The following is a 23,263-nucleotide window of genomic DNA, read 5'->3' as shown; positions in this document are numbered from 1 at the left end:
AGGTTTGACATAACGGCAATGAGAGAATAAGATTTGCGTTTATAGAAGATGTGAGAAAATGTTTGTGTGCTGGAGACAGGGTTGCTTTGACTGATGATTTTAATATTGCCACTTATTCTGGGCTTCTAAACTCCAAAATTACATTTAAAAAAAATCCATGTCTCTTTCTCCAGTGATTCAAAGCCCCTGAGTTTATGATCAGGGTAGATTTTTTAATATTTTAATATTAAAACTAATAAATCCTGCCTGTTAGATCTTCCAAGACTGCTCAGGTAGGCTGCTTCCCCCTGCCATCCTTCCTGCAAAGCACTTTGTGAAGACCAAAGCGCGTGTTTTCACACAGGTCACTGCAGACACGGACATCTTCTCTAGTGGAGGTGCCCGGGAGCATGTCCGGGCACTGGAAGCATCCCACCAGGAGCTGGGGATGGCACTCACAGCCCCCATGTGCACCCCCTGCATCTGCTGCCAGTCAGTGCCCGTGCCTTGCTGCAAACACTGTAACACCCCAGTGCTTCTCTGCCTTTTGCGGCTGCCTTTTCTCTGCTCTTGGACCACGGGTATGGATGGAGGATGATGGTGTCCCTGCCGGAGCCATTGGGGCCTGCATTTTGGGTGAAATTTTCAGCATACAGGGAAAAAAGCTGTTCAGAGACTGTGACCAATGTGATGCCAAGTGCAGGGATGTGTTATGGATGCGTGGTGCTGCTGAGATTCCCTGCAAGTCTCAGTGCCGGAGGAGGGGGTAAAGGGCATGCATTGGGTAGATCAGTAGCAATCGTAGGAAAAGAAAGACCAAAGTGAAAAACAACTGAGTTTTAGTTTAGTTTATTAAGGAGGAGTTTAGAGGCCGCAAGGGATAGAGTGTTACTTGCCTGTAGTTGCAGATTCACACCCTGCTCAATCCAGAAGTAACAGCTGCATGTTGGCATCTGAATGCTGCTCAGTCACCTGTGAGGTATGAACTGGGGAACTACTACACTACTGCAAACACTGGAAAAGTACCTCCATCTCATAGTCAAAAGCTTCATTTAAAAAAATAAAAAACCACACCACCAAGAAGCCAGCCCAGCACTCTCGTGTGGGGCAGCCCCAGAAGGGAGCTGCTGGAGAAGGCGCGGAGCTTGCACGTACCCAGCTGGCAGCCCTGGCCCCGGCACGGCCAGGAAAGCTCAGGAGCTGCAGCTCCCTCCTTTTTCATCAGGGCAGGGTCCCAAAACCTGAAGTGAAGCCTGGGGAGCAAACTCCTCCAGGCCACAGCGCAGCAACTTGCCAGCACCGTGCCCAGAGCACCGTGACCGTGTTTGCTGGTGTGCTTGCGGAGAATCGGGGCTTTGTCTGCAGAACTCCTTTCGCCTTTTCTTTTCTTTCTGAAGTTTTCAATCGCAGACCGGGAAGGCGGGGGACAGGGGGGCAGGCTGTAAAGATGAAGCAGCTTGTGAAAAGAAAGCTGCTGAATGGGCAGATTGTTTTATCTGGGTGGGTTTTGTGTTCCCGGCTCCGTGCTGCAAGGGAAGGTACAGGAGGAGCAGCGTCGGGGCTGTTGCCTTTCCGTGCCAGCCAGCAGCTCTCTGCTCCTCCTGCTGCTGCTGGGGCTCGAAGGCCGTGAGCGTGTGCCATCTTCCTCCTCCTGCCCCGAGCTTCCAGCCTCGTGTGCCTCACAGTCCAGAAAGTCAACTGGAAAGTTAGGGGCAAATCCTAAGCATGAGCATTCGAAGGAGGTCTGAAAACCCAGGGTGGGAGCGGGGAACCCGACTTGGTCTGGCATCATCCGTCTTCTCCGGCTGCTCTCTGTTCCTTTGGAAAGCTCCAGGCCCTGCCATGCTCCTGACGTGTCGGCGGTCTGGTGTGCTGCTGAAGCTGAAGGGCTTTGTGCTCTGCAGGAACGAGAGCAAAAAGGGGTGTGTGACTTCTTTTCAAAACAAAATAAAATAAAAGTGATGGGGAATTGAGTGCCTCTGCTTCAAAGCTGCGGGAGGGAGGGACAGGAAGGTGAGGGGTGTGTGTGTCCAGAGGAAAAAATCCTGATTAAATAAGTGCTGTTGATTTGTGGCCCTGGAAAAGAGAATTCCTCGTCTGATGCGACTGCTTGTTTTCTGACACTGAGCTGTGGCTGTGAGACACCGAAATCTTCCTCAGAGGTGGCGGGGAGAAAGGGGGTGCTGGTTTCGTTTGCGCTGAAATAATCATTAAAAAAGAAGGGGGGGCTTTAGCGCAGCCAGAAGTTTTCTGGCTTTTCATCTGAGCACCAAGTGCTGCAGCATCCCCCCACCTCCAAGGTAGCAAACCAGTTAGCAGGAGTCTCGGCAAACACAATGGCTCTATCTTGCTCTATTATGCCACAAAGGAGTGGCTTGCTTAATCTCCGAAATTAATAGAGCAGAGAGGAAACGGCTCTTAAAGAGATGTGTGTCTGCTTCCTTCCTGTTCATAGAACTGGGAGCCTGGGGCTCTGAGGTAATGTCATTTCACATAACTAGAGGGCTCTTCTTATAAAGGACAATTACAGTAAGTGTAGCGAGCCTGGAATTTTTGACTTTTCGATGTGTTTTTTTTCCTGCTCTGGCGGTGGGGATTTCTCTCTCAAACCTGACATATTATTTTGGTGAAAGATGATGCTGTGACAGAGCTTGCCTCACATTTGGCTTTCAGGAGATTCTGTATTTTTTTTTGTCTGCCTCTCGTAGTGGTGGCATCAGAAAGAAACCAGGCTGCTGCTCCCTTCCCTGCCATGCCTGGTGCAATAGCCTACATTCATTTTGAGCTCCTGCCTTAGGAGAACGTCAGTTCAGCCAGATGAGTCGAGTGCAGCCTCATAGAACAGATCCTTTTTCACACCGTGTTGGCCCTTCATAGCAGTGTGTTACTCTTGGTGTGAAGCCAAATTGACTGATAAGTAACGGGCTAGGCTTCCTTGCATGTGACTAAGGCTGCTCACATCTATCCAAACATTTTAGCTTTAGGAAAAAGACCTCGCACGTAAAACAGCAAACCCCACCTAGCTGTTATTGCTCCAGCATGAGGGCGAGAAGAGAAAAGTGTGCATTGCCAAGAAGCCTTCAGGACTTTAATTGCTTCGGGGAGGACAGGAAGGGGTAGAACAGGTACAGTGGGGACCAGTGCTCCTGGGTACCGCGCTGCCTCCATCCCCTTTGCTTTGGGAGCCGGGGAACAATGCTCAGCGCATTTCAGGAGCTGCCTTTAGTTGGACAGATGAAGCTTTGCTCTGCTTCCACTCCGTAACTTTTGTTAATAATTTATGTGTGATATTACACAGTAGAAATATCTAACACTGCATTTTAAACTGCTGTCTGGAGTGGCATAATGCAGCCATGTTGTGTATCTTGTGAATTTATTAAAAAGCAGGGATGCAAGAAGTGTTTGTTCTGAGTCGCAATCAGAGGGAATCTGCCATATAATGACTATCTATAAAGCACAGGCCAGTCCGTTCCCTGCTAGCAGCACCATGTACTTTACATACGAACAATGGTGCGTTGCTTTGCAGAAAATGTGTTTTTGATATAAAGATTATCAGTGCTGCCACCCTTCTTCCCTTCCTTTATTATTGGACTCACCGCAGCAAAATTGCACAGCTCCAAATGCTTTTTCAGCTTTCATTCGGCTGCATGGTTTGTAATGACTGTTGCGAGCTGGGGAAAGGAGGAAGTTTAAATTTGGGGCAGTTGTGCATCTATCCACAGCTAACGAGGCAGCTAATTTCTCTGCAAATTCAATCCAGCTTTACCACAGTTGTGGCTGTAGCTTCAAGTACGCTGTACTATTTTTCGAGTTGTTTCTGTACCTTTGCTGTCACCTGCATGTGTTCAGCTCCGTTATTTCAGATTTTCTTTATCTGGAAGACGAGACAGAGACCCGGCTTTGTATCGATGCTGCTCACGGTGCTGCACGTCCGTAATGCCTTACGCATGCCCTCCGCCCTGGGCTCCTGCGTGCCACCCAGACAGGGCCTCCAGCAGCCTCCTGCCTTCTAACGCAGTAAGAAAACCTCTGAACCACCACGTTAACAGGCTGCCCTAGGTCTCCTTGGGTCGATAAAGCTTAGCTTGAGAGTTACTGCAAGCTTTTTTGGGCAGGAACGTGAATTTTACCCAGTTTGGGGCAGGTACCTAGCACCGTGTCTGCCTCAGGAGGAGTTACTGTGATGCGTGCAGCACTGAACGAGCGCGGATGGCAGCACAGCACAAGGTGGGATCGCTACAGTTTAAAATAGAAGATGGCATAATGAAGTTCTCAGGCTAAACGCCAACATAAAATTAGCATTTAACCTCCCCCTTAGTATTCGCCTGTTAATTGGGTGTCACCATCTACACTGGCATCGTTTTTAGAGACCGTTGCAGCAATTATAACATGATTGAAACACATCGCCTGAAATTATAATATCCATCAATGTTTTCTCCTGGTGGGGGCTTAGATCTTCCAGCCCACAGCTGGGAATGGTGTTGTTTTGCTTCTATTATAGACCTCCAGACGCATACGCAGCCCTCAGACATAGAAGAATGTGTCTGCAAAGTGAAATAATAAGCATATACTAGACGTGGGATTATAAACCTATTTAAATGACAAGAAAAACTTGGGGGGATAGGAGGGAAAGCAGGGAATTATATGACTTGTACTGACACCCTCGTCCACCCTCAGTTAGGACGTCTCTTGCCAGACCAGGGTTTTTCTTCTTAGAGCCTGGTCCAAGCATCCCGCAGAAGCTTGGAAGGAGAAGATTTTCTTCACCTCCTTTCTTTGGACTTCTTTTTAACTAAATCTCACTGTGGTGCCTTTAGTGAATTTTTATGTCAAGTTTCACCAATTTGTCAAAAGTTTGCCCTTCTGGCTGCTCACCCAAAAAAGACCTGGCCCCAAAGAGCTCCCTGCTGTCGCCGTGACCCTCTGGGTGTCCCCGTGAGGTGGGGGCCCATCTGGCTGTGTATGAGAGCCCTGCCCTCCCCTTACCCCCAGCTCCATCTCACTCCCCCCTCATAGCCAGCGCAGGGCTCGGAGGCGGCTGTGGCTCGCTGCGGGCTCTGGGGTCCTGTGCTGTGCACCACAGCAGTACCAGAAGGCAGGCAATTTGCATTTTAATAACTCCCTCATTATGTATTTGTCTGATCTTGTCAATATTTTGCATCTTTTAAATTTTGCTGACTGCAGACATTGTGGACTATCAGGTCGATAATTAGATTGCCTGGTTGGAAACACCTCGCTTGTAAACCAGAGCAGCCCACTTCGACAGCCCAGCGCTTTGGGCGCAAACCAGCTGTCCTGTACGTGGAAGGCAAAACATTTGGGGAAATCATTGCCTGCATATTTCCTGTTGTTTGGAATTCCTTGATGAACATACTGAAAGTGGGGGTGCTGATTCTTTTTTCAAAACCAAAATTACAGAAGTTAAATCTTCAGCACGGGAGGTGGCATCACAAGTGAGTCAAGTGAGTGAGCACCAAGTTAGGATTGCCACAGACTTTACCTTCAGTTTATTCTACCTAATGAGTTTTTTGTTGTTGTTGTTTCACCTAAAGCTTGAGCTAACGGCAAAAACATTAAATGCAAATTGCAGCTTTAGGGCCCCCTCTGAATCTCCCCGCACAGCTTGCGCCGCAGTTGCTGCTGATTGTCGTCTCAGGCTTTGGATTACAAATGTTGGTGTTAGACGCAGCTTTGTGTGTAGTGCAGTCAGTGGTGCTGCATGGGGGTTTTAAATGGGTCAAATACTGTGAATACAGAAGCAGCAAACTCTACGTACACAGGTATGGAGCTTATAAAAGATGCAGTGATCATTCTTTCTCAGAAGAGCCCCAGAAGATGGGCAGAGGAACACCTGCTGAAATCAGCAGAAAAGTTTCCAGCCATTTCTGCAGTCCAGGTCCAGGTGTAAAACAGAGCAGAGATCACTCTGGATAGGGAATATTGCAAAAACAGTAGCTAAGAGAGATTTTCAGGGAGAGAAAGATCGGGTCATGCTTTTATTTAAAAAATACCACTGATGAGCACTGAGATACCCTGAGAGAAACGCGTTTGATCCAAGAGGCAGTGGAGAGCCTGGACCTGAGACCTGCAGTTGGCATCATCAGGTGGCAAAATGGGCTCCAGGGTACAGCTGTGCAACAGGGCACCAGGAGAAGTGCACACAGAAGTAGGCAAGTTTTGCTCCTTTAAATCCATAGCAGGAACCAGGGGAAAGTTGTATGCAGGTGTTTTGGAGAGGGAGGCAAAGCAGCGTGAGAGGTTGCATTATTTCTCTTACTGTAAATAGCTTTTTGTTCAACATGGAAAGACAGCAGCTCTTCCTGGGATTGTTTGCCGTCCTCACGTGACGGTTTGGTGGTTCAGCTCGGTAATGGAGCAGGTTTCCATTAAAAGTATTCAGCTGCTTGGAAGTGGTGCGCTTCGGAAACCAGGACCGCGTTATGTGCTGGTGAGGGCTGCTGTTGCTTTCTCACGTGGAGAAAAGCACGAACACGTTTTTAAGAGGCAACAAAAATTCCTCCTTGTTCTTGGGCTGCCCTTATTGTTGAGCATAAACCATTAGCAAGTTAAGGGCAGGTACTTAAACAGAGAAGTTAGCTCTCCTTCCCTCCCTCCTGCTCAAGGCAAGAACTCATGGAGATTTTAGAAACAAAAGTTGAATCTCTTTTTTTCAGAAACCCAAAACTAATAGAGCACAACGTCCTCCCACTGTCTCCTGCTGCAGGTTGTGCTGGAATCGGGCCGCGTGCTTTGCCATCGGTGCTTGCAGCTCTTGCCCCGCAGTTCGGGCTCACATTCCACGTTAGAAATGCTGTATAATAAACGAGCAGCGTTTGTTTTCAGGGAGTTGCTCATATTGACACTTCTGAGTTGGTGTCTGTCTCGCTACAGAACAGATTTATCTCGCGAAAATAAGGAAATGCCATGCAGAGGAACACACAGTGTGCTGCTGGGAAAAGAAACTTCCTTAAATGCAAAGTCCACCCTCGTGTAACCCTGTTTCTCCCATGTGTTTGCTATTCTTGGTGTCTGGTTAAGCAGTAATGCAGGTCTTTAACGTGGGCTCAGTATTGGGAGTTACTTCTGACGGTCGTGACAAAAGGTAGCACGGACTGGATTCTTCAAAAATGACCAGCAGCGTAAATGTCATGGTGAAGATGCTAGATGGTTTTTTATGAGCTGTAAATTCGCTAATGATATAATGATATAATCAATATAATGATATATTGGCTGTTTTCTTGGCAATCAATAGAAAACACAAAAAGGTAAGATAACTGTTGTACAAAGACAGGAGTAATCCAGGAAGCAGGAGATTTTATTTTTTTTCATTTGAGGACTGATAAATTGTGGTGCGTTTTTCCTTTAAAGATACACTTGACATTTAGCTTTCCTTGTTCTTATGTAGTTAATGGGGAGGCAAAACAGGAAAACTGCATTTCAATTTAAGGTGTTGAAGAAGAAAAGAGGGGTAGTTTTATTAGAGAAAAGCATGCTGTGTCTTATTCTACCTCCTCACTCCTTATGCTATGATCTTCACCTGTGATTATAAAATACTGCCAGGTTAGTAAAGTGCTTTTTTACATCCATTGTCCAAATGATTGTGCAAAGAAGCAAGGTGAAGGACTCTGTCTTCATTGTTTTTCTGCCTTGGATTTTTTAATGGAAGCAAATTTAAGATGAGAATGAAAGGGAGAAATTTAATAGCTGAAGCCTAACTCCTGGGTTTAATCATAGTACGCCTTTTTGGGGCATCAGCACCTCTCATGTCTGTACAGAGCTCCAGAAATATCGGTTCTTAGCAGAGGTACCAGAAGGAGTACAAAATAGGTTGAGGTTTTTAATTTTTTGTGGTTCTTAAAAAAAAAAATAGTGGTTGAAAATGTGCAATTTGTTTCAGCGTTGAGTACAAATAGGTATGAAGCAGGGTGTCAAGCCTCCTTCATAAAAAAAAAAATAGGTAAAGTATTCAGCTTTTTATTTGTACTTGGCCTTATATCAGCTTCAAATGTGTGTAAGAAAGGCTGTGCCAGTGCAAGGCCAGGTGCTGGTGCTGCTCAGACATGGCACGGAGTGGAGGGGGAGAAGTGCCATGAAACGTGAGGCTGATGTTTCCTGCCCATTTCCTACATCACGTCGGGTGAATCTGGTGGCTGAAGCAGAGGAAACCAGGTACAGTTTCTCTGCAGTCCCCGCAAGCAACCTCAGTGGGAAGTAGGTTTGTTTTGAAGAACTGGAGCTCTGTGCCCCGAAGCAGCCGCACGGCTGGCTGAGGTGTGCCGGGCTGGCCGTGCCACCAGCGGGACAGAGGCTGGTGACGGTGACACCAGGGGTGGCTCTGCTGAAGCTGATGCTGGGTCAGACATTCGGTGTTGCAACTGAGAAGTTGGCTCCATTGGGATCTTGGGAACGGGAGACTTACGAAACACGTGTTGATGCTTAATGATGCATGCTGGAAATATTGTCGGGGCCCAGACTGAGCTGGCAGGAGCTTCGCATAGTGATCGGGATGGAGGTGAGGGGTTACAGCCACGGCAGGCGCTTGGAAGTAATCGAGTTAGTCCTTTTGGAGAAGCTTCCCTGAGCTACATTCCCTGCTACAGAGCAGTACGTGACAGCCCCTGTGCCACCGAAATGAGATGTTACCCTACCCTCCACCGCTGCCAGCAGTTCCAGGCGGAAGTGCTACAATCACCTCAGGCAGCTCCCTGGAGACGAAGGGACCCTCTGCTCCCTGGCCTGCGGTTAAACTGGCGATCTTGCAGTTCCCTTAACGCCCTTCATCTCGAAGGTGGACACACCGCTGTTTATTATGGCTTTTGTGACAAATCGGAGCACTTCCAGCAAATCTAGATGTTTGCTCCCAGTTTTGGAGGCCCGTGCAGTTCTCCAGCGGCACTCAGCACAGCCATCCGACATGACCGTCGTTTCCTGATCGTTGCAGCAGTTATGTCCCCACCAGGCCGCCTAACTGTAACTGAAAGAGGAAGTTTCTTCCATGCTTTCAGAAAAAAAAAGAAAGTTACTGGCCCTTTAGCTCTATTTTCCTTCAGGTTTGCAGAATTTGCTGGAAATGCCCACGTGTGGCTCTCCTGGCCTGCTTCCCAGGCAAGTCGGGTTCCTCCTGCCCCTTCCCAAGGGGGCACAAAGGGCATCCCCACGCACACATCCGTGGGCAGCTCGAGCCCATGGGGGAGAAATAGCTGTCTTCTTGACAAATCGGTGGATTTGGTGACAGCTGGGCTAAGTTAACACAGAAAAAGAGCGTTAGCATTTTACCTTCATCGATTTCCAACACTGGAAGAAAAAATACATTCATGGGCTTGAAAACTTTAAGGGGAAGTAGTGTAATTCTTGTGGGTAAACTGAAATGTCATAACTAAAAGACAACAACAGTTTTTTCATCCTAAACTAGGTTCATGTAGTTCAAATGCTCTGACCTTTAAAGAACTTGTTTGCTCATCTCTAGACAGCATGTCTATGTTAGAAAATGGAAGGGTAATTTACTGTTGATGACCAGAATTATGCAGTGAGTTTTCCTGTGGTATCACTGCTGCTTAGGAAGGCCAAATCTTGCAAACTACGGTCCCGAGTTGAGGAGCCCTCAGCAGGATGGAGGGGATGGGATGTCAGCCTCACATCTGGGTGTGGGGAAGCCTCCACTTGTTTAAAAATTAAATCTTATAAGAAAGGGCTCAGAAAAAAAAAAAAAAAAAAACTACCTGTGTTTTCTTCTTTTCTTCTTAAGCCAACGCTGCTGTTACATAATGTGAGCACTTCAAATGAATAGCTCTGATATTCTTGATAGAACACGTGCTGTATTGCAAAGAGGAGAGGAGAGGGGAGGAAATCTGCAGATGTGTGTTGCAGACCTAACACACAGTAAGTGCTGCTGCCCAGCCGCTGCTGCCCGCGCATCTCAGCCTTGCTCTGATGCCACCCTCCTGGCCCTGGGGCTGCTTCCCCTGTTCACACACCTCCCAGGAGTACGGCCATACCCGCGGCAGGGCAGAGGGAACTACTGAAAGCAATTTTATTTGGAAAGCCCCCTTATCATGTGAAGAACTTTAATAACAGCATTTGAAAGCCTGTAGTAATGGGAGAGAAAGGAAGTGTAAATGGGGAGATGGAGAGCCTGTTTGTGAAGCACTCACAAGGTCTAAGGTTTTCTAAGGAGTTTCATGTTATCTTGTCCCCTTAAAATTAAATTGGAGCCAAGTGTCTAGTTCAGCTAGGCTCATCTGCAAACCTCAGCTAAGGCACTTCATGAAAAAAATAGTTCCTTTATGTAGTTCCTTTCCCTTCACCTTAACAGAATGTCTGGGATTCCCGAAGTGCTCCCTCTGTATGTCAAGATACTAGAGGCTGTTGTCTCTGTATGCTGCTCCAGCTCTGTGTGGAAACCATTTCAGATTCGAAGTTTCAGAGATCAATCATCTGATTAGTACAGCCATTCCCATGATGAGTTCTTTCTCTCTTTGTGGTAAACCTGTAGTTTTGAAACACCTCATCCATATGACTCTAAAATGCTTCCTCCACACTCAGACTTGACCTAGCTGCTATGGTTGCATGTTGGAACTGGTGATGCCGTAGACATTTTCAAAAATACCTCTAGAGAATGAAGGAACAGGCTTGGGGGCAACCCAAGCCTTCCAGGAGGCTCCCTTGAGACAGGCTGAGTGCAGTCAGCAGTCAGGTTTAAGCTCTTCCTCCCCTACACCCCCACAATACATCTCCTTCATAGTTCTACACAGGGACCAGGACCACGTAAAGTATTCCCGAACCGAGCAACGTGCTTCATTCTGTGTATTCAAAACTACCTCTTCTGTTGTGACAGATAACTACAGTCTGGCTACAAAATCTGTAACAGGGATTGGTAACCCTCCAGGATGATACTTGGCACTCAAGAGCTAACACATGTTTTTGTTTCACGAGCATGAGCCTAATAAAATGGCTCACTAGTTTAAGATGCCTCTTTGTAAAAACAAGACGCAGTTGGATTTAGAAATTGTGATGATTTGGCAAGTTCAATTATTAACTTCTCTTGCAGGGTTAAACTTTGACCAGAAATTTGCCATGAACCCATGGACACATCCTGCTAGGAAACAACATGCAGAAATCCTTCACTGTCCTCCTTGATTTATCTGCACAGAGCACAGTCAGGGTGTAGAGCTGTATTCCTCCCCCCGAGGAAGTCACAGCAACCTCCATCCACTCACAGGGCAGAATGCTCTCATGTTTGCATGTTTTAATCCTTCGATACAGTTCTGCTCTGCTCAGGACAGTAGGAAACCTTGTCTGGCCATGGATTGGCCTCTCATATAGTCTGCTTTCACCGTGTTTCAGGAGAAAAATTGAACATGATGAAGAGCCTGAGCTATGTTAGCTATGCAGTGTCCTCTGGGATTGTTTTCTGAACACAGCAGCTAAAGATAGAAGTGCACCACAGAGATGCTAAAAATACTGTCCAACTCTATGGTTGTTGTTTAGCATTTGGAGTGCTGTAGTTGGCCTTACGCAGACAAAGGGAAGATGCAGTTCTGCAATTTGAATATGCAAATGAAATCCTGATCTTGCAAATGTGCAATCATATGCTTGAATCTGAAGAGACCGCTTGTATTCCTGAAGTTAAGCCCTGGCGAGATTAAGAGTTTAATCAGTCAAACACAGTGTCACCAGAAGTTCGTGTGATTGCAGGGCATTGTGGAGGCTTTACTTGAAAACACACACCAAAAAAATCACCGTGCGTGATTAAGATCAGATTTGTACATTCCACATGTTGATACTCAGAACAATGCTCTCTCATAAATCATCTCTTATTAACAGCAGGTTGCAAACTGTTTCTTCTTTACGTTTATATGCATGATATAGTAAACATTGTTTTAATATCAGTGGGAACACATGCTATGCTTCATAGCCTTCAACTGTGTGACCTTTAAAGGCAGAACAAAGGCTTAGGAATTAGAGTTTACATAAAACGAGAAGTGTGGAGAGCTTGAAAGGCTGTGTAATTCACTTCTGCAGCAAGAACACCATTTTCTCTAACATTGTTTGCACAAGTCAGCATTTATGTTGTCAATTTGCAGTGATGAATGTGTGATTAACACTGCATCTAGGACAGAGGGGAGCTGGTATCTGTAACAAGTTGAGAGGTTCTGTGGTTAAAAATCTGAGTAACTGAAGCACTGCACGTTCTGCTGGAGAGAATTCCTCCAAATCCTGCGTATTTTTAATTCACTCCTTTAGTTAATAAAAGAGCAAAGAGTGAAATCGCATCCCTGCAGAAGCCAGTGTCCTAAAATAAATATTTAAGTGAGGCCAGGATTTCAACGGCTTTTTTACAGGATGAGGGCTTCGGGGCTGGGGTGCCTTTGGTTTTGTTTTTTTAGCACCAGTGTTTTGCAGCAGCCCTTTAAAGGTCCCCGGGTAAGTAAGAGAGAGCGTTGGAGGAGTGTGTGCTGTAGGAGCCAGAGGCGCAGGCTGGTCCAGTCATCTCACTGGTGCAGGAAAGAAGGCTGCAAATAACAGGCTGCCTATGAGCCGTGTTCCTATTCCAGAGCGGGTACACTGAGAATGGTGGAGCTGCTCTGCAGGGAAGGACGGAGGCTTCAAAAGGAAGCCGTCAGAGACAAATATTCACTGCCAGACTCTTCTGCTTTACCAAACATCCCTGCTCCTGGCTGTATCAGACTCTCTACACCCAGCTTCAGCGGGAGATTCACTAGATTCATGAGCTTTTTACTCTAACTGAGGTTTGTTTTTAGCATGGGGTGAATGGGTCAGGGAGGAGCCATTCAGAGCATTTCCTTACCTTACCCATTTGTTCCATCTTGCCTAAGAGCTGTGCTCCTGTTTCTGATGCCACTTAGGAAAAAATTCAAACTGCTCTTCTGAATGTTTTGTCCCCTGCTAAGCCTAGTGGAGAGCTCTGGATGCAATAATGCAATACTTCCCAGTACAGAAAGCAAGCAGGCCACTTAGCGGTCTGACATAAGGCCACGCAGCATTAGCATTCAAGTACGGCCTCGCAGGTAAGGTTGGAGCTATTATTCTTTGGGGGAGTAAGTGTAAGTACTTCAGCTGTTGAAACAGAGCTGCCTTTTTTCAGACTGAAATCCCATTGTTTCTTATTGCTCTGAGAACCTGAGAGCTTTCTGGCCCCAGGTTTGACCTAATTGAAGGCTTTGCCTCCAGGCTGTTAATTCCCCAACGATACCTTTTGACAAAATGGAACCTGTAGCTTGAGAGAAATACAGGAGGTAAATCTTCTGGGATTTGAACAAATAATGCAATATCTAGCAGAAAAAAAGGAAAAAAAAAAAGACAAACTGGATTTTATCTGATTATCTAGTAAATGGTAAACCTACCTCATGATTTATGAACATATACAGTCCCCTATACTTAGCTCCTGTTAACCTATGGTCATTGCATAATCGTGCCAGTGTCGGGGCTAGAAAAGAAGAAGGAAAAGTATCTTTCAAATCCCAAAAGACCCAAGTAGCAAAACCATCACTTTTTGCTCAGTGGAGACGATCTGCAATTCTTCAGCTTAGCTATTGTCGTGAGAAATTAATGTAGTCTACAAAATTACTGCAAAGTGTTCCATAGGACTTTGAAATTAATGGACTATAAAAAAAGATATAAAACAATACTGCTGGTATTAAAACAGAGGTAAGATGAGGTAATACTGATGGAAAGGCGTTGAGCCTCAGATTGATCTTGATTTACGGCCAGATATGAAAGAAACGCTCTTGTACTACAGCTTAAAACCCGAAAGGCAGAGAACTTCTGTCTTCAGCTGTCTCATTAATAGCACTTGTCATTACATGGAATGTGGAAACTGCAGCCAGACAATATGTATGGCGTGATTGCTGCAAGTCTTCGGATGACTAATTAAGAGGCATCTGCACAGAGATCTCCTGCTAGCAGTACAACACAGGAGCAGGCAGTAGTCCTGTTCCTCCAGATCCATTTGTCAACAGCAATTTTTCCCCTGGAAAAATTTCCATTTTTAACAATGCCATTAATACTGAAAGCAGATGAATTGCTAAGGAAAGACAAGATAGGAAGATGCTGAATGTTTGTTTTGATAAGGCAGATCTCCCTTAGTGCCTTTTAAATGAGATTGGTAGTTCTGTCTACCCTGAAAAGTAGCAAAACTGACTGCTGGATCTTCTTTTTTTTTTAATATATATATATAAAATATATGTATATATTTCTTTACAATGAATGCTACTTTGTTTCTTCTGTGTGGCCAGTTTCTCTGGGATGGAGAAATAGGTATATTTTTGCCTATGTACTTTTTCTCTCCTTGGAACTGATCCTACATCGATATCTTTACTTTCACATTAGGGATGTTGCCCATCATTTTAGACGAGGGTCATCAGAAAAACCTTGTTCGCAAACTTGCTGCTATGTAGCCCATGAGATCTTCCAACTTAGAGCAGGATGTGGATCAGCTGTATTTCTGTCAATATGAGCCTAACTGCATTCACACAAATCAGTACGAGAAAATCATATTTGTAGTATTTCCTTCCCTTTAATGTTTGGTTAAGATTTATAGAAAAAATGATACGTAACACCCTTGGTAATCCAGGTTGAATTTCCTGTTAGTTTCTGCGGTTTAAACTTATTGTAAGATCACATCTTTCTGTTTTTGTATTGTCATGATGTTTTGGATTTTTGTGCTTACCAGCAAAAGCATGCAGTTCTAGGTATTGGCAGCCAGGATTACTTCCTACACTGCGTGGTTACGTAGGAAAGGAGGCAAAAGATGAAAGAAAGTGACAGATCAGCAGTCACCACTTAAAAGCGCACATACGTTAAATAGGAGAAGTTTTGTTCTTTCTCTCTCAACATAGTCTGGGGTTCCTTCAAAGATATGCACTGATGTCTTGAGGGAATAATGTGAGAAGATCACAGTGAGTGGTGGCAGTCATGGGGAAAGGGTCACAGCAAGCTTATGTCAAGTGAACTGGTGTTTGCTGTGCTGACGGGAGATGTAGTTACACACACAGAGCAGCAGTGTTTGGGAGTCATTCTACGTCTAAATAGCCTAAGCAGCAATTTCCAATCTATGTTAATATGCCTCTTTTAAAGATGGCAGATTTCATATCGCCACTGTAAATTATACACCAGGGAGAAGCCCTAGTTCCAGGTAAAAATTATCCACATAATACATGCAAGCTAGCCAATAACCGATGTGCTTTCGTGGTTGAAATGACTGCTTACATCCCCGGTTCCTCTTCCTACATCCTCCCCTCCAATTGCCTATTTCCATGAGCGTGATGAATAGAAGGAAATCCAGCCCTGTGCATTTTCCCTGTTCATAATCTTTTCTTTGCTACCACACCTCATTGTGAATGCATCTGCCACCTTCGCAGCTTGCAAATACCCAACAGACCCCAAAGCAGACTTTTCTCTCGTACTTCTTAGCTGAGCAGTTGGGCTATTATTGTTTTTAAGCCTAGCACACATCTCTGGTAGCTTGGAATCACATTCTGATCTCTTTCCTGATAATGTGAAATGACAGCTTTAAGTCCACCCATGCTGAAATCACTTCAAATCAGAAGGGTCAACCAGCCTAAAGCAGTAGGAAAAATTAGGTTTTAGATTATGCTTAATCTTAGCATGAAGACAGTGAATGGTGGTTTCAGTAGCTTAAGCCCCCTTGACTTCTCCTTGTAGCCTGAGATGTGGAAGCATACTTCTTGGTGGTAGTCATGGACTGCTTTGGCTACTCACTGTGTGCCTCAGCAGGAAGCATTTCTTCTTGGATTCTGATATATAATGTGAGTTTCTGTTACCAAACGGCAACCAGCATGCACGAATGCAAATCTGCAGATGTGCTAAATGCACTTAATGCAGTGCCAGGTTCTGCTGTTGTTAAATGGGATCTTTGCCCACGAGCATTTGGGTTTTGTTGCTCATGTGCAAGCCAGCCTGCTACTGAAAGCAGCAGGTCTGATAGTTCAAGCAGGGCTACAAGTAACTGCTGCCATTTAAAAGGTAATGTTATATCAAATCCACTTTCCAGCCTCCAAACGCACAGTAGAATTCTCACCTTTTTCACAATCTGTCTGCAAAGATTAGCAGGTCATTAAAATTAGATTTTGGAGAAATGAGCAATATAGAGCACAGACCTTTCAACTTGTATATTTAAGGCACATGAGAAAAATTGTGAAGTTTTCTTGTTTTATATGGAAAATTGCCAGTTTCATTTTCTCATTACATGACTGTTTTTGTCAGAACAGATAGAAACATTTTGGGCTGATGGGCAGATAGCTCTCGCTGAAGCTTGTTGAAGCCACAGAGACTGAAGTCTTGATGGCTGAATGCTGCAAACAGTTTGCCTCTGGCAAATACATGCTTCCAGTTTTGGCAGTGTCTAGTGTTTGAAAGAGACAGAGAGTGAAAGGTTCTCTGGTCAGTTCAGTTGAGCAAATCTCAATTTTATACTTTGCAGAGGGGAAAAAACAGTCTGCAATATATCTTGAAAAATAGGAGAGTTGGAGACCCAGTCTGCTGTGGGGTCTCAAGGGGATGCTGGAGAAGCCAACACCTCGGTTTTCCCAAGACTTACAAGGGTCCTAAGACTCCTGGTGAAAGAAAGTTATCTGACTCCCATTTTGGGTATCCCAGATCAATATATTTAATGCTAAGTCAAGAGGGTCTCCAACAGTGATGGCCTGTGCTGGGGATGGAGGGAGCTGGAATAGACGTCGAAGGAGAACGCCGTGAGGGCTCTACAGAAGTGGTTTCAAAATGGCAGTGTCTCACTGGGCTTGGTTCTTGTGCGAAGAGGCTGCGTAGGTGTGGGAATCGCTGCTGTAGGTTGGATCGCTCAGTGGCAGCGAGTGGGGTGGGGTGGTTGCAGATCAATAATCAGCACCCTGCGGTTGCTCTAAATCAAGGTTTGAATCTCTGACAGAGGCTGCAGAAACCAGGAAGAGGCACAGAAATACCTCACCTAACAGTTTTCCTTTCTCATTTCTGCTTTACGCTGTCCTAAATAGGAATCTCCTGTTAGATTCGGCTTTTTTTTTTTCTTTTTTTCTGGTGGAAGGGAGATGAAAGCTGCAGCAAGGCTCTCCCCAGCTCTTGGCCGCGGTGGCCCTTTCCTCCCAGCCACCCTGCAGGCAAAGGCACGAAGGGACAAGAGAGTTAGCACGGGCTGGCAGCAGGGCCATGGGGCAACCTGGGTCACACAGAGCTGGCAGGGTAACTGAGGACAGTTTTGGGATTAAAGTAAGAAATGAAACGCAGTGTTGGCGAGGCTCTGAGCCAACCAGGAGAAGCTCGTGCGGTATGTTACTAAAATCTGATGGCACCACCACGGTGTATATCTATAGACAATTTGATCTCTCTGCTTCATTTATTGCCACTTCCAGCCTTTGCTGAGAAGCAGCAAGGCACTGGGGGCTGGCCCTATCGCCTGTGTTTGGGAAGAAGGGGGCAGAGGATGATGTGGGGGCACAGCAAGGCAAGGCCTGGGCAGCCGGGCCCAGCGCGCCGGCCCTCGGCCTGTGGGCACTCTGCCCACGCACAGGGCTTCGCTGCTGTGCGCAGAGGTAGTGTGTGACAAATTAGATGTTTGTAACCGCGCTGTATAGCTGCCTGGGAAGGAGCAGTGTAAACAGTTATTATTTATTGTTATACTACCATTAGGAGCTAGCAGCGCAACACATTTGTAACTCAGGCCTTCCCAGAAGCGCGCCTGTTCGTTTTGAGAGGGTAGCAGTGCCAGGGTTGTGGCATGCTCGCTTCCAAAGCAAACCTGAGAACATGGACACCTCATAATCGGATGTTCCCCAAACTAGAGAGCCTGCCTTCATTTCCCAGCTACTCCCCAGTAGAATTTAGCATGTGCATGCTAATTTAGTGCAGTGAATTTTGACAAGGTCACAAGAGCCCACTTGTTGCTTGTCTGCATAGCCCTTGTTTGGACGTATGGGGCTTTCCCATATGCAGCCATATACAGCTCCCAGCCACCCTAAGTGTGTGTGTGTGTTACATGTTTATGTAATATTTATATTCACTTCCCAGTATTCAGTTTGGAACGAAGCTGCCCAGTATACTACTCTGCAGAGAAAGGGAACGAACATATTTTGGTGCTCTCCTCTTTTCTCCTGATTTTGTCAAATAGCATAAACCCTCTCAAAAGAAGGGGAGAAAGTTGAAATAAATTAGCTCCCTCCTAGGGAAATCGAGGGCCAAACGAGGGAAATGTGCAATAAAAATGGCTTTTGTAAGGGAAGAGTCCAGAAAAGGATAGAGGTGCTTTACAGACATGATGGTCTCGAGATGTCTGAGCGTGCTAGAGGAATGATCTGCAACTAGTTGCTGTTTGAATGAGTTAGGTCAGGAGATCCTGGTCCTAAAAGTCATCGTGCCTCAGTGGTGATGGCGTGTGAGTGAGCCCGTGTCCCTAAGACACTGCGTTTCTGTCCAGCACTTGTCCATGCTGCTACAGGGGCATACGAATGGAGAGCATCCACAGGGGATCTAGGGAGATGTGCTGGCTCCTAGCAGAGACCGCAGCAGCACAGCATGCGGTATGGGAGGAGCAGTCATGTGCATTCAAGTGGGGACTATTTAAGCAAAGCTTTCAGCTAGTCCATCCAGCCCAAGAAGAGATTTCTGTTTGTACTTGATACTTCACACTTAAGTGCCTGGTGAAATGCTGTCGTCTATTTTCTTCATTTGTGATGTGCTTGATGATACCCAGATCCCCCTTCTGACCAAAGTTACTCTTCGATGTCTTTAGTTCACTTTAAGGATAGTATCTTTCTCAAATTTGGGGCTGTAGTCAAACATATCTTATACCAGTGCAATACTACAAAATGTTGTGGAGCTGTACCTGCCTGCACTGGGGGAAATTGGTCTTCTGGTCTTTATGGTCACCTTGCAAATATTCAGATGGGAAACAGGAGCCTTGCTTTTCAAGAGAACATAACATCTAGCTAACATCACTGCGCCTCTTCCAGACAGACTTCTCATGAGGACTAAGGAACAGAATCCTATTTAAAAATCTTGTCCCAGTTTTGGTATGCCCATACCTTCTGAACGCCACGGGCTTATTTTACCTGTTTACATATAGCAATAGTCTTGGAGGAATGGGCTTTTGTTTTCCCATCACATTTACTCCCCCGTGCAACAGTTAAAGAATATCTTTGAAGTGTTTAGAAAGCCCAATTTTTCCCCCAGTAACTCAGAGCATAGGAATGTCCTATGGCAAAAAGCAGCACTGGCAAGGATGTGCATGCCAGCATGTCAGCTGGCCAAGTGTGAGAGATCCCACAGCAGCGCCTGCCTCGAGGTTCCCAGGGTGCAACTTGGGAACGCGCTGTGTTTGTTTTGGATGTGCGAAGCCCCTGTAAAGATTCTGTATACGTGCCTGGGTTTAAATACATGGAGTTATGCTCTACCAACAAGTTTCAGCCTACACGGGGCAACATCTGTTGAAACATGCAACTCTGGCTTAGTTTTATCAAAGAAAATGAGGGAAAACAATTCGATCCATCATTAGACCAACACTTGGGAGATTTAGGCCTTGTTCCATTTCCTAAAGCTAGGCAAATTTTGGCCTCCCCAGTCCAGAGGAATAATCCAGTCCCCGATGCTTCAACTTCCTCTGGCAGTGACGTAGAGGCTCTTGTGCTTAATATTTAGCGTAAAATTTTGAAGTTACTCATACCCACTGCAGCACTGGAGTGGATGTGGTTATGCTGGCACTTCTCTTGTAATGGTACAAGGTGATATTAGATGTGATTTTTTTTCCTGTTACCAGGTGACTAGCAGTGCTTTAAGTGTCGGTCAGGGCAGGGAGAGGTTTTATCGTGAGCTGGCTTAGAGGAACAGTGACTCTCTATGGTTTCCCCATTGCTGACAAGATACTTTTGTAAATGCCACCTCCCTCTACTGTTATACAAGAACAGAAGGCTTATTTCCCTTAACTTGAAGCAGCAATGTTAATGTTTGATTAATCCTATGACATACAGGTCAAGGTTGTTAAAAATGAAAGCCGCAGATGATTATATTTGGAAGAGATTGTCATATCTCACTGAATTAGTGCTAGAGACATTGTTTTCGGTTTCATTTTCTTTATAAGGAAGTTTTTTTTTTTTCCCTGGGATTTGCGGATTTACAACTCTACCATTTCTTGAGGATCAAGATATCATTGTATTTTGAAAATATTTCAGTTGTTACAAATGAGTTGCAATCCTTTAAAATAACAAATCCCATGCTGCCATAGACTTAGAAAAACAAACAAAAATTAAAAGTTTAGCAGTTATTTACTGGCTTGTAAAATCTAAAACATCTGTGATTAGGGAGCCTGAGAGTTGAAAGTCTGTTTAGATAGATAGTTGAGATTTTTTGTTTCTTTGTTTTGGTTTGTTTAGAAAGTATGCCAGTTATTTCAGATGCTCTGCCTATAAAGAATGTAAAACAATTTAGTTGTCTCAGGTCTGAATTTAATCGGAGTCACTGGCAGAAGGTCGCTAAATTCAGTCCAGGGTTTCATTCAGATCTGCCATTGTTTGGACCTAAAAAATGTTACCATAAAAATGCTGGCATGTTTGTTATGCAGGGAGTATAATGTCTTAATTGAAATGGTACCAGAAACTATTTTAAAAACTTCTATTACAGTTCACATGACAGACAGTATTTTATAGTTTTAACATCTGTTTTAAGGCCAGCATGTGAGATTCAGCCTTTGTCTGACTATAACTCTTCTGATTTCAGTGAAGTTGCACCCACTTAAATCCTGATTGAATTTGTCTCACATGATTGGTTTTTTAATTGTCTGATTTAATTTTCAGTATCTACAACCCAGTGTTACAGCATGGAGCTTCAGAGGGTGTTCAAGTAAGGTCAATAACAGATCCTTTCTTTTTCTTTTTTTTATTTTCCCAGTTACAGGGATCCATTAAAAGAAAACTGGAAGATGATAGCTCTCCTGCCTCCAGTGGTGTGCCTGATGTCATTTTCCCAAATGACAGCAAAAGACTTTGTCTTGATGACGTAACCCTTTCCATGGGCCAAGGTACCAATCCCAATGTGGCGTGTCCAGAAATGCAAAGTTCTCCCTTCTCCACTAGTCACAGCACCTCTTCCATGGGAGTCACGGGTCATTCAGTGCTCCTCGAAAACAATCACATGAACGGCAGTGGCATCGGCTCCCCATTTTCTGTGCCGCCCAACACGGAAATAAATCAGAAGGGGTCGATAGGAGGACAGGCTAACAACATTGTCCACTATGATGAGAAAGGAAACAGCTTACAGTCTGTGGACCAAGAGTTGCAAGACCTGTTGGAAGAGCTGACAAAGATGCCCGATCCTTCTCCCAATGACCTGGATCTGGAGAAGATTCTGGGCAGCAAGGCCGAAGAGCCACTTGGGCTGAGTCATTCTCAACCAAGCATAAGTACCACTCCAAAGTCCTCCCCGCAGACTTCCCACTTGGAGAACCATGTTGCTAACAAAGACTTTTCTCCAGGCTGCAACCCAACCAGTGGAGGATCTCCTCAGATGCGACCGTCATCTGCTGGAGCTAACTTCCAAGTTCCTCCCTCAAACAAACCCGCTGCATCGCCCATCTCTACAGCAGCTCAGAGCAAGAACCAGCCACCACCCATGCTTCCAGTACCCTTACCCAACATACCTGGCTCCAACTGGCACGCTCAGCAGCTAAAGCAGCTGGCAGCTAGCAAGCAGGTGTCTACTACTAAGCAACAAGTACAGGCTCCCAGCTGGCCAACTATGTCTCCTCCTGGTCTCTCTCCCCCTTATAGGGCAGGATCATCCCCACACCATCAGCCTTTCAGTCCTCAGAACGTTATGGTGTCTGGTATGCCTGCTAATAACTTACCAGGAAACAACATTCAGAGTCCTCAAAACACCCTGCTTTCGAGCATGACTTCCAGCAGCACCCCATCCAACGGCCCCTCTCCTCCTTACGGGTCTGAGAAGCTTTCCAGTCCGGCTCTGAACCAGCAGCCCTTCAGCCCGCAGAGCTCCATGCTGCCTGCCCTGACGGCAGCCAGCTTGCCAGCCAGCAATATTAAAAGTCCACAGAACAACTTGGTTGCCAGCATGGCTTCCACGAATACTGGACCCTCTCCACCGTACAGGCCAGAGAAGCTGTCGAGCCCAGCTCTGCATCAGCAGCCGTTCAGTCCTCAAGGTACATTAATCTCTAATATCACTCCCACCAACAACCCCACAAGTATGCAGAACTCGCTTTTTAAATCAATGACTACAAACCAGTCCAAAAATATGAACATAATTATGCAACAGCCATCCAGTAGCTTACAGCCAGGTCTAGTGAATGAGAGCCCTGTTAGCCAAGACCAGTTTTCTTTCAATAACACCAAGCCACTGTCTCACTTTGCCTCAGAGTCAGCCACTCAAAAGATGTCACCTCTGACAGCAGGACAAGGGCAGCAGTCGCTCATTCACTATCTCCAGCAGCAGCAGCAGCAGCAGTCTCCAGCCGCCCAGCAGTCCCAGCAGGCTAACAACAGCCAGTTTCTCCAGCAGCAGTTTCGACAGCTGATGCAGCAGCCGCATCGGATGCAGAGACACATGCAGCCTGCCACGCTGCCATCTCAAAACAGACAGGTAAGAGCACTTCTGCTGTTGTCTAGGTCCTACATGCAGACGTTGAGTCATGCATTTTCTTATTTTTGCTTTCCTTTGTGTTTCAAATGTGACGCCACTAAACTTCTGGGGTGTGCACAGTGTTTGCATCAGCAAGGCAATAACAACATCATAGAGTTATAAGTAACTTCTTTTATTTGTTCGGTTGAAATGTAATTCCACCGTCCATTGTCACTTCCAGCCCAGCGGAGAACTTTGTCCTGCTAGGCAAAACACATTTCACACCACTGAAATAAGTTATTTTTAAATGTATAGGTTGTGTTCTTACTTAGCTTATATTGTTAACTGTAGAGGTGCTCCCACAGTTTGTTTCTTGTCTTCTTTTTTTGTGGGAGTCTCTTTTTTTCCTAATGCCTTTGACCAAATTAATCTCCGCGTTATGTTTCTGAGGCTAGAAAAGATAAGGTGGGGTGAGAAGTGAAGTTAAAATATGACTACTTCATGGACAGCAGGTCAAACAGTACAGCTCCTGAATAGCAAAGAGGCAGACTTGAAATACCTGTTACCAGCATTCGCCAGAAGCAATGCCCTGCTTTGGATGAGGGCCATTCCCCACCCTTTGTTGATCTTCGATACCAACTGAGCTGGTAAACATGAAAATGCAGCTGGCGGGAATGAGAGCAGC

General features: G+C 45.5%; 1 protein-coding gene across 2 annotated transcripts in view; it reads left to right on the top strand.

The window, feature by feature from the left end:
• MAMLD1 (mastermind like domain containing 1) overlaps positions 1 to 23,263 on the top strand; it is a 78,039-nt gene that overhangs the window by 23,528 nt on the left and 31,248 nt on the right. Inside the window, exons 2-3 of one of the 2 annotated variants that reach the window (XM_035541195.1) lie at positions 20,893 to 22,162; positions 22,376 to 22,599. In XM_035541195.1, coding sequence (XP_035397088.1) covers positions 20,893 to 22,162; positions 22,376 to 22,599 — 1,494 coding nt within the window. Of the gene's footprint in view, positions 1 to 20,892; positions 22,600 to 23,263 lie in introns of both variants that reach the window. The other variant, XM_035541194.1, reaches the window with a different exon arrangement.

Source organism: Cygnus atratus, chromosome 13 (assembly GCF_013377495.2).
Source record: "Cygnus atratus isolate AKBS03 ecotype Queensland, Australia chromosome 13, CAtr_DNAZoo_HiC_assembly, whole genome shotgun sequence".
NCBI classification, from domain to species: domain Eukaryota; kingdom Metazoa; phylum Chordata; class Aves; order Anseriformes; family Anatidae; genus Cygnus; species Cygnus atratus.
The sequence above is the reverse complement of the archived record's forward strand: the minus strand, read 5'-3'. Positions and strand labels throughout refer to the sequence as shown.